The sequence below is a fragment of the Electrophorus electricus genome, chromosome 13 (assembly GCF_041902795.1).
Source record: "Electrophorus electricus isolate QZ-2024a chromosome 13, ASM4190279v1, whole genome shotgun sequence".
Taxonomy (NCBI): domain Eukaryota; kingdom Metazoa; phylum Chordata; class Actinopteri; order Gymnotiformes; family Gymnotidae; genus Electrophorus; species Electrophorus electricus.
The window spans coordinates 6,133,460-6,148,580 of record NC_137509.1 but is presented as its reverse complement, the minus strand read 5'-3'; the positions used below and the strand labels follow the sequence as shown (position 1 = coordinate 6,148,580).

The 15,121-nt window shown below is 44.1% G+C and overlaps 2 protein-coding genes across 8 annotated transcripts; both read right to left on the bottom strand.

Moving 5' to 3' along the window:
* Positions 1-174: 174 nt before the first annotated feature.
* rbm14b (RNA binding motif protein 14b) lies at positions 175-9,651 on the bottom strand. Of its 6 annotated transcripts, XR_014126781.1 has the most exons (6): positions 9,514-9,651; positions 7,971-8,323; positions 5,917-6,922; positions 3,301-5,714; positions 2,763-2,861; positions 175-2,654 (listed from the first exon to the last, which is right to left on the bottom strand). XR_014126781.1 is itself a non-coding variant. In XM_027022471.3 (4 exons), the coding sequence occupies exons 2-4, from the start codon at positions 8,317-8,319 to the stop codon at positions 5,399-5,401; spliced, it is 1,671 nt and encodes a 556-aa protein (XP_026878272.2). In that variant the 5' UTR covers positions 8,320-8,323; positions 9,514-9,651; the 3' UTR covers positions 175-5,398. The 6 variants fall into 6 exon arrangements, 2 of the variants coding, with proteins under 2 accessions (XP_026878272.2, XP_035392545.1); XR_014126779.1 differs by having other exon boundaries at positions 2,763-5,714; XR_014126778.1 differs by having other exon boundaries at positions 175-2,861.
* A 704-nt stretch (positions 9,652-10,355) lies between these two features.
* On the bottom strand, positions 10,356-15,101 carry ccs (copper chaperone for superoxide dismutase). 2 transcript variants are annotated; one of them, XM_035536654.2, is made up of 8 exons: positions 14,927-15,101; positions 14,407-14,479; positions 13,028-13,165; positions 12,516-12,690; positions 11,902-11,962; positions 11,548-11,625; positions 11,173-11,276; positions 10,356-10,870 (listed from the first exon to the last, which is right to left on the bottom strand). In XM_035536654.2, the coding sequence occupies exons 1-8, from the start codon at positions 14,948-14,950 to the stop codon at positions 10,717-10,719; spliced, it is 807 nt and encodes a 268-aa protein (XP_035392547.1). In that variant the 5' UTR covers positions 14,951-15,101; the 3' UTR covers positions 10,356-10,716. The 2 variants fall into 2 exon arrangements, with proteins under 2 accessions (XP_035392547.1, XP_035392548.1); XM_035536655.2 differs by lacking the exon at positions 14,927-15,101 and adding an exon at positions 14,741-14,858.
* Between the last annotated feature and the right edge of the window lie 20 nt (positions 15,102-15,121).

The following is a 15,121-nucleotide window of genomic DNA, read 5'->3' as shown; positions in this document are numbered from 1 at the left end:
ATCTAGTACCTATGGTAGCCTGGGAAACCGACCATAAAATTACCATTTAATATTGAAACAAAATTAAGTCACACAAAATGACCCTATAAACCTTTTACGTTTACTTTGTGTATGGCGGCCACGGGGGGTTCTTTATAATTAAACCCGAGACAAAAGAAAACGATGTGCGCAAGCTCTCTTGCAGGACAAATTTATTAAAGATTAGCATGCGACGACAAACCGTATGCATGCAAACGCTGGTGTAAAACAGTACATTTATCCAGTCACGAAGTTTTTGCAAATAACATTATTACAAAGCATGCATTTACCCCCTCCATCATGGTATAATTGAGCAATTCACATCGTACGGCCTGCAGTAAGAACCGTCTCATTCATTACGCATCAAATAATTTACTTTTTCCCCCCCCATCTTAAATTGTACTTGAATCGGAAGATTAGTTGGGAGAAAACAACTGTAAGAAATTAAACAAAAATCGACAACTAGATTAGAAAACGGCAATAAGGGATCTCTCAGTGCAATGACTACAGAAAATGTTACTACATTCGTCACCTTACTATAATACTAGGCACACTAGGCCCAACACCATACCAAAAAGAGGAGGGGTGATTTTGTTAAAGGACACCAAACTGGGAAAGGAGATTTTGTATACACAGATCTAGGAAAGGTTAATATTGCTGTCACAGGACAAAGGATATAAGTGCCAACGCAATAAAGCAGGGGTGGCCAACTCTGGTCCTGGCCTGAGTCCAGCACAGTTGGGTGCTCTACCACACTCAACAAACTGTGCGGGAGTCTGACCTGCCCGTATTTTCTTTCAGCCTTGGTTACGTGGATATCCAGAATGTCATAGATATACCAGAGAATATTCACCTTTCATCTTTATTCTTTTCTCATTGTACCTGCCTTTTGAAAGGGGCCAGGTAATTTAGGTCTAGCGAACAGATACCTTCTCCCTGCAGTCCATAAGCAGCCGTTTCAAAGTTATACATGATATCACAAGGAACGTGCATGTGTGCGTGTGTGAGGAAGCAACAGTGTCTTTGCATGTTTTGGCACTGCAGTGAGAGATTCCTCTGCAACCCATACACAAACACACATACACTTAATATGACAAGACTTGCCAAAGCAAAGACATCACTTTCTCGTGAGCTCACTTACAGTCAATCTCTCCAGCTAAGGAAAAGTCTTATAGGAGCCCTGAGATGGAACTGAATTTGCAGGTGGCTCAGGATTCTGGAGGTCTCATTTTAAAGCACATTTCTCTGGGAGGCTTTGAGGTTTTTACAGACCACTTCACACTGGCCACTGCTAAACTTGCTTCTCAGAGTAAGAATGCTGACCACAGGCCACTTTGTGCCTTTAAATTCCAATTAATACAAAAACACGCAGACAGTACCAGGACCTGTGCAGGAGATAAGTACTCCTTAGTTTAAGATGCTTGTTAAATATGATCTGTTGTATGGATAAGCTCTGTCTCAGCTGAAACCTCAAATAAAACATCCCCATTGCAAAAACTGACTAAGGTTCAATGGAACACTCCTAAGGTGCTTTCAAGTATTATGTCATTTAGATTAATTACATAAAGGGTAGGCACACCCTCATCCTGCAGAGCCATGTTCACGCAGACGGCATCTGTGCAAGCGTCAGGCAAACTCACTGATCTTCAAGTCAGTATTCACCAGATGTTGCATTCAAATTTACTGAAGGTCACATTCATATATGATGTGCTTACTGTATAAACCGAACTTCTGGTGTATACTTCAGGTAGATATCACTTGAAGAGTGCGCATGACACCTGCAGAAGACTGAAGGGGGGTGCAGGCATGTTTATAGTTTCAACTCTAACCAAAGAAAGAAACCTTAAATCTTAGGGATGAGGAAATACGATGCGTTTAATACTTCTTTAACAAACTCTGGCACCAACACGCCCTCTGGGGGTGAAGGGTGGCCTTAATCTGTTAGCGCACGATCACAAATTCAAAATAAGAGCCCTAGAAGCTTGAGTGAAGTGCCTTACAGCCTTTTTTGGGTTGGGTGGGGTGGGGGGTGTTCAGGCAGTTAGGCAGCAAGTGCGTAACACCGAACAGACTCGAGAGAGCCGGTTTTGGGGAGGCGACGAGGGCGGCGGCAAGCTGTGCGTGTACGGCGAACAAACTCCAGGACGGGGGGAAGGGGGGGGGGAGGGGAGAGGATCGGGGAGGGGGGGGGGGGGGCAAAAAGCGAGATCGGCGATCTACTAAAATGGGGCTCCTGCGCGAAGTCCACATCTGCCAAGCCTCTACACACTGGACAGACTGACACCCAAGCACTCTTCACCATAGCAACACCGCCGTCCAAACACTCCCTAAACACTCGTAGCTGTCCAGATCCCACTGGCCAGTGTTCACCCCACTCACTCTCCTAACATGTCCGTGATCACACATTCACTCGGTCATCACGGTGCGACCACACACATCCTTCGCTCACAGCGGCGCGATAACATCAGCCCGACTGAAGCAGCAGCGTCAAACCAACAGCCCCTGCTGTCACTCAAGCTGCCCGCACAGCAAATGTTTTTTTGTTTGTTTGTTTTCGGCAGCAACACACTCTGGTGCAACACGGGGTGCACGGACGAGCCCCACCGGCTGTGGCAGTGTTGACGGTGGAGCGGAGACTAGAGGGGAGGTGGGGTGGTGGGAGGAGAGAAGAGCAGGTGTTCGGTAAAGGCGCAGGCGCTATCGGGGTTGGACGACAGGAAGGGGGCGGGGCACAGTGCGTTTACCTGGATGGAGAGAGAGAGAGAGAACTTCCTGTGCATTGCGCGATGCTAACTGTCCTCCCCCCACCAACACGCATGGTGTCCACAGTTCCTTTGGGGGACCTAGTTCAGTCGGGACAGCGGAGTCAGAAAGTTTTGCTTTTGGGCTTTGAAACAGAAAAGTAAAATAGAGCATGCACAATCAAAGAGAGCTGTCAAAGAAACCAACGCGTCAAGTGAACGGTTCAGCAGAATTCTACAGTTAAGACTGATGGACCGTCAGGCATCAAAACCCTGAGAGACAATGCACGTTACAGAAAAGGGCGCTTTCTGATACACACAATGCTTTATCACGTCCCAAAACCAGCACTTTTGTTCAATAAAAATAAAGGGGAAAAAAAGAAAAGCAAGCATCTCCCAATAAACTCGAGTTCTAGAGTGGAGGCGTTGGGTGGTTATTTAGTCAGTGGTTTGCAGCGCTGTACAGTACAGCTCCTTTGACGTTGGTGGAGCGACGTTTGTAAAGCTAAGGGGGACTGAGGGAGGGTCACCTCCAACTTACCCCGTCCACAGAAACAGAGAGGGAGGGGGCGGGCTCTAGTCCTTTCACTTCCTCTCAAGGCTCCCAATCATTTGAGTCTGGTCGTTTCACAGAAGAAAAACAAACATGAAACATGAACAAAATCAAAAATCTTTAAAAAAAAAAAAGAAAAGAAAATTTTTTTTTTAAATTCTTGTTCCCCTTATGCTTTCAGAAGGAGCAAAGAAACGATTTTTTCTGATTACGTTTTTCCGAAAAGATCATGCATAAACCTTTATTTTAATTTTTATTTCCCCATGAAAACATTTAAAGCAAAATGGTGTCACTGGGATACAAATTACACAAATGAAGACATTTAGTTTTATTTGGAAAAACAGTTCCTTTAAAAACACTGGGTTCTTCATTGTGTAGGTACATGTACAAGTGTTGAACCAGTGATGAGAAGCAGATGATGTCACAATTAAATTCAGGTGCACACACAGAGAGAGAGGAGAGAGAGAGAGGAGAGAGAGAGAGAGAGAGAGAGAGATGCGCAGGCTATCTAGATAGTCGGAGCAGCGCATGAGAAAGAAGACTGAAAGAAACTGATAGCCATCTCCCAATTTGTTTAATCCCACACCACAGCACCACAGAGCATACAGCACTTTGATTGTGCATTGTTTTCTATCCAGTTTCACATTTTAAGACTACAATCAAAAAATAGCAAACCTCTATACATTTCTCTTCTAAGGCATTAAAATCATAAGCCACTAGAGACACAATTTTGTCTGCTTTTTAAAAAAAGAATTTGGCTATATACAATCATTCTGTAAAAAGCTACAAGACGGAACGCTACCTTTTCCTTATTCGTGGACGTAAACAAAGTTTATGGAGAGTGTTTAGAAAACTGATGAAAGTCCCTTTTACTATATTTATAAAAACATCAGGGATCAATAAGACACTTCCAAAAATCTTCTACTACGCAAAATGGCAGTAAAGTCAACAAGTCAAGGTCTGCCCCACAAGACAAAACAGACAGGCTAAGCCACCCAATCCCAGTTAATGGCAAATTGCTATACCGTGCTCCAATTGATTAATTCCCATTTATCACCATGGTGATAGCAGTAGCTATGTTAAAGTAAATAAAACTAGGAGGGAGAAAATTCACAGTGTCTTTCAGCTTTCAGAATAGGTGACGTGAAATGGGGAGGGATGATAAAGACTGTAACTGTTTAACTTTACTCTTGGGATATAAGGGCAAGGACAGAGGTGCATGTATAGTGGTAAAACATCAAGGCGGTTTCCCTAAATGTGTGTGTCTATGTATGTGTGTGTGTGCCCATCACTGCAACCAAAGGATCTTAAATTATATGCTTATATGTGGCCAAAGTCCCAATGACAAGAGACAAACACACACACGTAAAAACAGTGTCCAACCCTGGTCCTACACTTCACACACCTTGGGGTAAACATACATTCAGCTTATCAAAGTGTTATCAATGTCTAACCAATATGCTTGTTTAATCTGCTCGTTTTTTTTTTTTTTTATGACACACACACACACTGACACACACACACACACACACACACACACACACACACACACGACATAACACACAGACACAGACACACATATATACGTAAACTGGTTATTAGTTCACATAACTAACTCATAACTAGCAAATCTTAAAAATCTCAAGTAGAATATCATTCAGAGGCTACTAACATCATATATAAAAAGCAATAAAAAAAAAGAATACATGGCTAATGGCTAGCCTACACCTCAAACCTGTCTACAGGGTTTAAGGTCTGAGAGAGTTGAAACACAGAGACTATACGTTAAGTTGTTAGTTGTGGTTGAACGCAAGCGTGCAGTTTCCCTTTCACTGCCCTGGCCCGCTACGCTGGGTGTGTGGTCAGAACCAAGGTCAGATATTCCAGTCCTTAAAAAATAAAAGTAAAAGAGACAACGCCCACCTTCTTAGAACCAAGACACACATGCACACACACACACACGCCTCCATCTCACCCATAATCAAGACAGACTCAGCAAGCACACACAGACACACACACAGACACACACACAGACACACACACAGACACGGTGCGAAGGGCGGGGGCAAGAGCAGGGGGAGGCACACTATCGGAAGGGCGTTTCAGTGGGGTGAAGGGCGAGGTCGGAGCGGCGGAGGAGGGGCTCCTTGCGTGACGGCGGAATCGGCGGAGGCTCATACACGCGGGGCGTTGCCACGGCGATAGCGGCAGCGGCAGGCACGGGGGCGGCGGGCAGCACTGGCCTGAGGGCATCGAGTGTGGCCACTGGGGGGGCAGGAACAGCAGGGATTGCGGGGAGGGCGGGCACCGCACTGAGAGGGTTAGGGGCCGGGTAGGGGACTGCTGGATACTGGGGGTACTGGGCAAGCTGCTGGTACTGCTGGTAGTACTCTGCATAGTACCTGAACGAGAGACACACGCGCAAACACACATAAAATCACCACCAAACAATCCAACACACAATATTTGTAAGATGATTAACAACCGGAAAGATTCTTATGTGAAGATTTTTTTTTTTTATTATTATTTTTTACGTGACAGTAAACAGTTATGTGAACTGACCAGAAATCACTCTTTCCCGCGGGTACGTCCTAGAGGACCCACCTGGCGACGGGATCATCGTCCTGGGCGGCAGCCTCTTCCCGGCCTGCAGGTGTGGGCAGCAGCGCCCTGCGCTTGGCTCTCTGGTACATGAAGGGCTTCATCACGGGGTCAGGGAGCAGCGGCGCCGACCTCCTGAGTGGGCTGCGGTCCCTCTCTCCAGACTTCCCACTGCTCTGCTGCTGCTCCGCCAGCACTTGCTGCCCTTGCGCAAAGTAGTGCGCCCTGGCCGCTTCGAAGATGGCTGTGGGGTCTGCCGCACCCAGGCCGCTGTAGGCCGGGCTGGCTGAGTAGATGGCCGGGGCCACCGTATAGCCGGGGTTAACCGCAGCGGCGGCGGCTGCCGCGGGGACCTCCATGCCGGGCGCTGCGGCTAAGAACACAGGGTTCGCCACAGCAGGAGCGTAGACCTGTGGCCCGTAGGCAGCAGCTGCAGCAGCCGCAACGGCGCCATTGGTCACCTGGCCATAGAGGGCGGGGTTAACAGAGCCATACACCTGTGCGGCTGCCGCCGTCGCGCCCGTGTTGAGTGCCTGACTGGCCACTGTGCTTCCGTACAGCTGGTTGGGGACTGTCCCATAAACTTGGCTGGCGAGCGCTCCGTAGACGGCGGGTGCCACCGGCGTACCGCCCTCCGCCCGCGCTCCAGCGGCGGTCAGTCCGGTCAGCGCCGCGTAGGTGGGATCTAAGGTGGAGGTGTTGTATACCGAATTGTGGACGCTCTGCTGTACCTGCAAGGGAAGACCCGCAGCTGCTGCAGCGGCAGCAGCGAGCACGGCTGCCTGGCTCTGGTACTGCTCCAGCGCGGGCTTCCCCGCGGGACACTCCCCAGCATAGTGACCTTGCTTCCCACAGCTCACGCACGGGATCTTCCCTGTGGGAGTCTGCTTGCTGGGCTGCACCTTGGACAGCTCCACGGAGAGAGGCCGTCCCTTGAAGGAGGTGCCGTGCAACGCTTCAATAGCCTGCAGGGCATCCTCCTTGTTCTCCATGTGCACAAATGCATAGCCTGTAGGAAACAAGAAGATAAATAAGAAATCTTACAACCAGTGAAATTTGAAATATTAACAAAGACTGAATATAATACCAGCAAACATAGGTTCATGCAGTAATAAGGAGGGAAAACTCACTATATTCCTCAAACGTGTACCAGTTGAGTATTCCTATTTCAAAGTTTGTACACTGTGGATAAATGGCGTCTAAGCTAGTAAAATTCAAGTGGACCATGTGAACACATACAAGCATGAAGCGAAGGTAGGCAACCATTTTCAAGTCTCTCTGAAACCGTCTCTGTGGCTACGGCAGCGGGGAACCTACTGCCCTCCTGGGGACAGTCAGTGGCCAAGCAACAGCCGCTGAATAAGAACTGCATTTCCTTTCTAAAGTTAAGAGCAGTATTTTATTATGAGAATATGATTCATTTAGGTCTCACAGATTCCCTGTAGCCAGCCTTAAAAAGTGGACCTCTTAACTAAGCCAGTCCAATCAGTCAATGCTCTTTAGTATTGTGGCCTATAGGATGTACGGTTCATGTACTTTTGGTCATTCAATTTTAATTCTGAAACCCGATATGCAAATTCATGGTTTTACAGAGGTTAGGTTTCCCCATCCAATCAGAATGTAGGCTACATGGGCAGTAACAATTTCATTGGTCAAAACTTGCAACCCATTCTAGTTGGTTGACTTCTTGGGCACAAAATCTGATAGCAAGGAGAAGGAAACCCGAGAGCAGGAGCACAAAGAGATCCACAAGCACCCAGGATAAACTGGAGGGCGCACACACCCACACCATCCAAATGAAAGGAAAGTAAATGAGTGTGCACGTACAACTTTGGCATGAGAACAACAGAAATCTGTTTGAGAACAGAATGAATTGGGCCCTAGGCTATTGGCTATAGCTAAACACTTAGCACTCATCTTCAAGTACATTGTTAAACTTCTCAGTGGTATATAGGTCAAAAGGAATCAGTGCATTTGAAAACTGAGGAACTTGCTCCTAGTGTCTGTTGTTTAATGTGCGGTAAGACAAATATGGAAGCCTGTTTTGAAAATCTTACCTTTAACTTTGTCACACTCCAAGACCTTTCCAAAGGTCTGAAATAGCTCCTTTAGGTCTTCTGTGGTACACATGCCACTCAGATTACCCACAAATACTTTGGTGGAGTGGAGTGGGCGTCCACGTGACTCCTCGACCACCAGGTTACGACCTTTGAACTCTCGTCCATTGAGCTCGCGTATGGCGCGCTCTGCAGCGCCCTCTCCTTGCAGGTGAACAAATGCGAACTGCCTGAGGACGCTACAGCTCACCACCTGGCCGTAGGACTCAAAGATAGCCGACAGTTCTTCCTGCGTGGTGTCCAGGGCCAGGTTACCCACAAAGAGCTTCACCGTGTGGCCCTTGTCCATCGTGCTAGAGAAACAGGAAGAAGGCCTCAATTAAAATGGGGAGCCGTGTTTGAGGGGTTGACAAGAAAGAAGAGACGAATAGAAAAATAAGAAAATAAGAAGCGCAAAAAGAGAAAGGGAGATTATTGACATATCTTATCAGCCAAGTCTGAAAAAGGCACAAAGTCCATTCTGCCTCAAGGCCCCAGTCAGAAAATGGTGAAACCACGGTATGCCATCAGTACTAAATTACAGTTTACTAGCACACGGTTGACTGTGGATGTGTTTCTGCACTACCAGAAACAGGGTGTGCGGATTCCAGCTAAGAGTTGAATACAAAAGCAAAGAAAGGAAGTTTCTGTGAACTCTTAAGATACAGGTGACACCGTCTACAGGTGTATCGTCTAACTCATGTTCGTCTGGTTTTTGTTTTGATTTTTTAAGAAAATTAACATACATACAGATGACTACATTACCTTTAACCCGACTGGGACCAGAACAGATGTTCTGACATTTAACTAACGAGTTTTCTTTAATCTAGCAAGGGCCATTTAACTGGGCACTTCTCGGACATACAGCGGAACCTCCATAAGGATGAGCGATCTGACGACGCCGTGGAGGCACCAAGTAAACACAACTGACTACTTCCTCAATGGGAGAGGAATTGGTTTTTAAAAAAGAAATACGTCAAAACGAAATTATGCTGACCTCACCTTGGGGACAAATAATCGTTTATACGTCTCGGTTAGTTTTTACAACAGATTAATGTGTGGAAAGGGGGCTGAACTGTTCCTTTTCTAGCCTACAAGCGTCAACAACGCACGCTTGTACTGGCGTAGCTCGAACGGGTAACGAGTCACCGCAACAATCTGAATGTAACAATGTAACACTTATACTGTATAAAACACCCCCAACGGCCACGAAAGACTATTACATTAAAGAGCACATAAATGTCGTTATAATACGGTGTTAAACGTCTGGTTTTCTCTTTGTCGCACTACCGCTGGATGACTCAGTTTGTGAACAAGATTTTGAGTATCCCCGCTGCCCAACCACTGCTTTCTCTATCCACGCGTGTCTATTTCACTTCACAGTGAATTCGTGATCGTAAAATAACGCCTCACATTCGGAAATTAGACGCTCACTTAATGTAAAAGCAACATAAATATCCGAAACGTAAGCACAAAGAAAAGAACAAAAAATCTTCCATCTTACCTAAACGCTGCAGTGTTTCAAAATGGTCGGTCCACTTCCGTTCTTCAGAGAGAGGGGCATTCTTCACCAGCGGGGAACGAACAGACCGCTGATTCATTACGTTTATTCAAGCGAAAATGGCGCATACCTCAAAATCGCAAAAATAACTACAACAGGCAACGCATGGTATTTTTTAGATTATTTATTGTACAAAAATAATTAATTAAATACAAGCGAATTTATTTAGAACATGATCCGAGAAACCGATTTCGCTTATTGAAGGAACGTGGTGTGGCTAACATCGCTTATTCTGAGCTTAATTGAACTTCTTTTATGATTTCAAATCGATTTCAAAAAACATTTCCTTGACAAAGCGGGCTGGTTAATATGCGACAAGTTCAGACGAGGAACAAAGGGGACCGGCCGCTTTTAGTTGTAGGGTGCAAACGGGGTTGGTGGAGTGAAGAATGTCGTACTTCGATTCCTTGCAATATATTAAAATCACACGCAAGATGATCAAATATCAAGAACATATGGGACTGATCTTCATGCTCACAGCACACAAGAATGCAGAGGGATATTTTACATGTTGTGGTCTTCTGCAGTGCCAATACCGCAACAATAAATTAATAATTCATCGGGCAACCTTAATTCCAGCTAACGTTATTTAGACTGCGTCTGTAATGGAAAATCAGTCTGCTGTGTTTTGAGAGCATTTCTCAGATACAAGGGGCTCATGTTAATTCCAGTACTGGACTATGGAACCTGTCTGTAAAACCAACCATTACCATCAGGGCAGAACACTGAGGACAATAACAGCTTTCATATGGTGAATGAAACAAAAAGAACCTTGAAAAAAAAAATAGAAGCTTTTTTTTAATATTCAAATAACAGCACTGGCTGTTAGACCCACAGCAGTAGCAAGGCTTTGTTCTATGTGCAGGCATGAGCTCATACTGCAGAGGCTGAGAAACAGCTCTTCCCTAGAGCTGCTTCAGTCACCAGGCACGAGATGAACTGGAATCATCCCAAGGTTTTAGCGAGTGGTAACTAATGAGGCCAATACTGAAGATACGAGGCACATTTCAGTTATCGTTTGGAAGGCCTTTACCACCAAACAGGATATTCTTTTTGTCTCTTCAGATTCAATGTATTGTTTTTCCCCCCCTTTTCTTCTCTAAGTGCACTTTTTTTTTGTCCATCATTAATAATTTGCTCATGCTGTCATAGATTGGAGGGTGGTGTGTCTGTGATCCGCCGGCCTTTTCCAGCTAGGGGCCGATCTCTCTCCTCCCACAGAGTGACACCATCACAGGCACAGATTTGTTTGGGGTTCTGGAACAGCCCTGCTGAACGTGCAATGATTCCACATGCTAGCCTGGATGGGGAGGGCGAGAGAGAGAAATCATTAGATAGGCAAAGTCCCTTGCCATAACATTTTTCATTTGTCTATGCAAATGAACATTGTGGTCAGTTGAGATTTTAGTTGGTCAGTTAAGATTAAAAATATATATATATATATATATATATATATATATATATATATATATATATATATATATATATATATATGTGAATGAACACTTGCCATTCACTCCAACATTAAACCGACATACCGTTGCCAAATGCTGTACTCTATACTGTCTAATTTACAGTCATGATTTACAAACTGGCTACCACCTCTCCCCTGAGTTTCCTGTTTTTGAAGAGAGAGGGTGGTCTCCTTTTCCCAGGTCATCCTCCCCTGAATCCACCACCAGCGATCGGCCAATCACATCCCACACCTGTCCAAAGAGGAAGAGGGTGGTAAAGAAGCAGGACATGGCTGCATCCTGTTTAAGCATGGGGGAATCAAGCCCACAACATAAGAGTAACACTGCTATAAACACAGTATACACAATATTATTAAGACTGTGACTCTTAATAAGAGGGATTAAGAGAAGTTGGTAACAGAACCAAATGTACATCAAGTGATTTTGTGCATCCACATTAAATAGACACAGGCCTGTTCCCATTTTCATCTGATGATATAAAAATAAAGCATGACAGGGTGACCTTGAGCTGGGAGTCTTCCAGTCTGAATGTGGCTCTGCCATCTGCTGCTGCCACAATGTTCCCCAGGTCCCCCACGTGCTACAGCCAAACACAAATAGAGCTGTCAGAACATCTCTACAGCTGGCTGTGTATACTCGACTTTAACATACTTGAAGCCATTTCCCTGATAAAATTCCACTTTTAAATAAATGTCATAAACGGCATGTCTTTATTTATGTAGTTCTTTAAGCTTGCTTGAGTTTGTACAGGTACCTCACTGAAACCATAATATGAGCTGACTGCAATTCGTCCAATTTCTCACACTGGCAAAGGGATGCTGAAGTTTCACCGAGTCAAAGATAAGTATAATGTTACCCTCTCTTTATCCTCTGGACCACCATGTTGTTTTCCAAAAGGATTATAGTGCTCCCCACAGCTGGAAGAGAGAAAGAAACAAAACATGATAGACAAAATCAGAGACACAGAAGAAGGAAAAGAGAAACTTATGAAATATGAAGCAATTACAGATCCTTTCCAAATAAAATTATTCTCATTGATACATCTACACAGCAAAGCACTTAAAAGTTTCTAGTGAATGAGAATATAGGAATTCATCTACTCGCTCAAGGCCTGGAAGTTAGCAAGCACAGCTTGCTTTGAATATCTCTCAGTGATCAGATGGCCAAACAGGGATGCGTTTAAATTCACAAGATTTGGAATTTGGAAGTTAAACTGTGAAATTTTTTATCCTTTCATTCCTCACCATTGCAATGGCACATTCTCAGTGTCCTTTAGCAGGTACAAAAGAGACACATGAATTCCTTCTGTCAAGCTCCTAAGCGCTCTGTATGTGTTAGTAAACAATGGCAGGTAAATATCACCCAGGGTTCCTCATCACTGCAAGTGATGACTTCAGTGACAAACATTTATTTAAAATAAGAATATGAGAAGTAGCATATTGTGCGGTGTAACGTCAAAGGTCAAGGCACCTCGTGCAGTCCTGCGTGAGGTCACCATACTCGTGCACATGCAGGCCGTGCAGTCCAGGATCCAGTCCATCGATTGCCCCATCTATCAAACAGCAGTCCTGAGACAGCTGCAGGAAACGGACCACGCCTTGCACACGGCCTGCCCCGCTCAGCATCGCCACGGCTGCGCCCAAGTCTGACAAACAAATACACAACATTAAACTCTGTCTCTGTTAAAAATAAAAATTTATTTTATATATATATATATATATATATATATATATATATATATATATATATATATATATATATAAATAAAAATAATACACACACATATATAATAGAGAGAGAGAGAGAGAGAGAGAGAGAGAGAGAGAGAGAGGGTCAAAATTGCAGTGAAGTACATAAGATTTCCAGAGAAACAAGTCGATTAAGGACCTCTCTGAAGTGTTGTCTTGAAACCCTGTGAACTTCACAACAGTTGTGAGGCTACACCTGTGATGAGCGTACCACCTGAGGACAGAGACACAAACCTGGCTCTGGTCCACCCAGTCCCTTCAGCACTGCTTTCCTGCCTGTACTCTCAATCAGGCCTTGAATCTCATGAGTGCTCAATGACGTCTCAACCAAAACCTCTTCACGAGACAGGTCAATCTTGAATGAACGTACACCTGTGATTACACAAAACACACAGACACACACTTATCAGGTCCAGACATTAACCTAAAGCAAAGTCATTTGTTTGGACCTAAGGTGACATGGGAAGGCTGTGATTCAGCCACAGGTGCCCTTCTGTACGACAGCACCCTCACCATGTTAAGATATCACTGTAGCTTCAATTAAAAGCTCAGCTACTGACTTCAACATTATGCCTTAGGGTTACATGGGCTGAGAGACAGAGCCAGCCACTCTGAATGAACAAAGGGCACCTATGAATGAATCACAGCATTACCCGATAACCTTACCTCTAAACAAATTATGGGCTGCTTCTATGACTAGGTCTTCTGTTCAAAGGTATTCTAGGTATTCTGTTTGGTTTTTGTTGTTGTTTTCATTTGCATGTTGTCAGATATGCAGCATATTGCTATGGAAAAGTAAACACTGCATTTTTATTTTGACACTTATTATTCATTCAATGAAGAAATAGCAAAGCCAAGCAAAGCTTTAATCAAAATATCTTTTGGGCAGGATTTCCATCCCACACAATCACACATAGCTAAGTAAGGAGAGAAAAAATATTCTGAAGAAACAAGTGCACAGGCTGACATAAATTCTAAATATTTGCCAGACTGCCTAGAAGAGGCATTTTTCCCCTCACTGACTACAGCCCTCTGCTGTAACATGTAATGAGCACATCCATGCAGTAGCTAGCAAGATATCCAGCCAAGTTAGTGGTTGAGACAAAGAGTTTAACAGTGAAAACAACACTTGTTCACACTTGCTGCATGTGAACAATAGTCACTGTTCTCCCATTAATAATGCAATGGGTACTTATTATGCAGGTGGATTACAGCCCAGAATATTTCATTTCAGTACAGCTAATGGCTTTGTTGGAGACACTTTAGGTTAGCTAATTTACAAGACTACGGTAATTATTATTATTCTAAGTTTGTATGTGTATATTAGCTATAACTAAAAATTGCAAAGTACAAAGTTGTCAAGCTATATAACCTAGCTAATTTATCTACACAACAGGAAATTAACTCAAGGATTAATACACTCATCATCAATATCAACATCAACATCAACAACAACCCCACTCGATTTCTGTTTTCAGACATTTCTGACTGTTCGCTATTAACACTTGATAACGTTGTGCAGTGGGGTGTGGTCGGCTAAAACAACGCTGACCATTAAGCAAATTGTGTTTCTCATAAATACCCCAGTTAGCTGGGATAAGCTAACAACTCACCCGGCTCTTTTTGAAGCGCACTCTCAACGGCGTTAGCACAGCCGTCACATGTCATCTGGACCGCAAACTCGAGCTGTACGTTTGAAAGAATATGGACACATTTTTAGTTAGTACCTAATCCTTTTTGCTTGACTAGACCGTAGTGTATCAGATAAAAGTTTTCAGTTTGTTTCTAAAAGGGAACAGCCAACCAGCAGCTGTCGCTAGACTATAATCTTAACCAAAGTAGTCAGCGTTAAGTAGGCAAAGATGCTAGCTAGCATACATGTTTATCAGAAAACACAAAAAAAGGTAATACTTGAAGCTGATTATGCAGTAATTGCAGATTACTAACTTGTCGTCGTGGTAGCTACTTATGATAGTTAGCTAAGATGTTCAAAGACCGATCTGTTAGCTTGGTGAGATGTCTCCAAAGCAATAGCAAGCTACAGCTGACGTTTACTGACGAACACTCCATGTCAAATGCGTTATGTGCAAAACACATTAATCACATCACTGTTAATTGAAAAACAAAACTCACGTTGGCAAACTGATTTGTTTCCATCTTTGCAACGATGGGCACCGTGACACTTCGATTTAGGAGGAAAAGAGCAAAGTGCTTCAAAACAAGCACAACCTTCCGCCTTTCAAAATAATAGTCTCCATACGTTCTATTAAAGAAAACCCAAAGTAGATAAAACTAAAGAACGCTAAGAAACCGTTTATAAAATGAAAA

Excerpts from the sequence above, each read along its gene's own strand:
- ccs (XM_035536654.2), bottom strand. The coding sequence starts at position 14,950 with ATGGAAACAAATCAGTTTGCCAAC. Across the intron at positions 13,166-14,406 it reads TGCGCTTCAAAAAGAGCCGG|GTGTACGTTCATTCAAGATT; the intron begins GTGAGTTGTTAG and ends GTGTAATCACAG. Across the intron at positions 10,871-11,172 it reads ACAGGAAACTCAGGGGAGAG|GCTAGCATGTGGAATCATTG; the intron begins GTGGTAGCCAGT and ends CTCCCCATCCAG.
- rbm14b (XM_027022471.3), bottom strand. The coding sequence starts at position 8,319 with ATGGACAAGGGCCACACGGTGAAGCTCTTTGTGGGTAACCTGGCCCTG. Across the intron at positions 6,923-7,970 it reads GGAGTGTGACAAAGTTAAAG|GCTATGCATTTGTGCACATG; the intron begins GTAAGATTTTCA and ends TGTTTCCTACAG. Across the intron at positions 5,715-5,916 it reads GACGATGATCCCGTCGCCAG|GTACTATGCAGAGTACTACC; the intron begins GTGGGTCCTCTA and ends TCTCTCGTTCAG.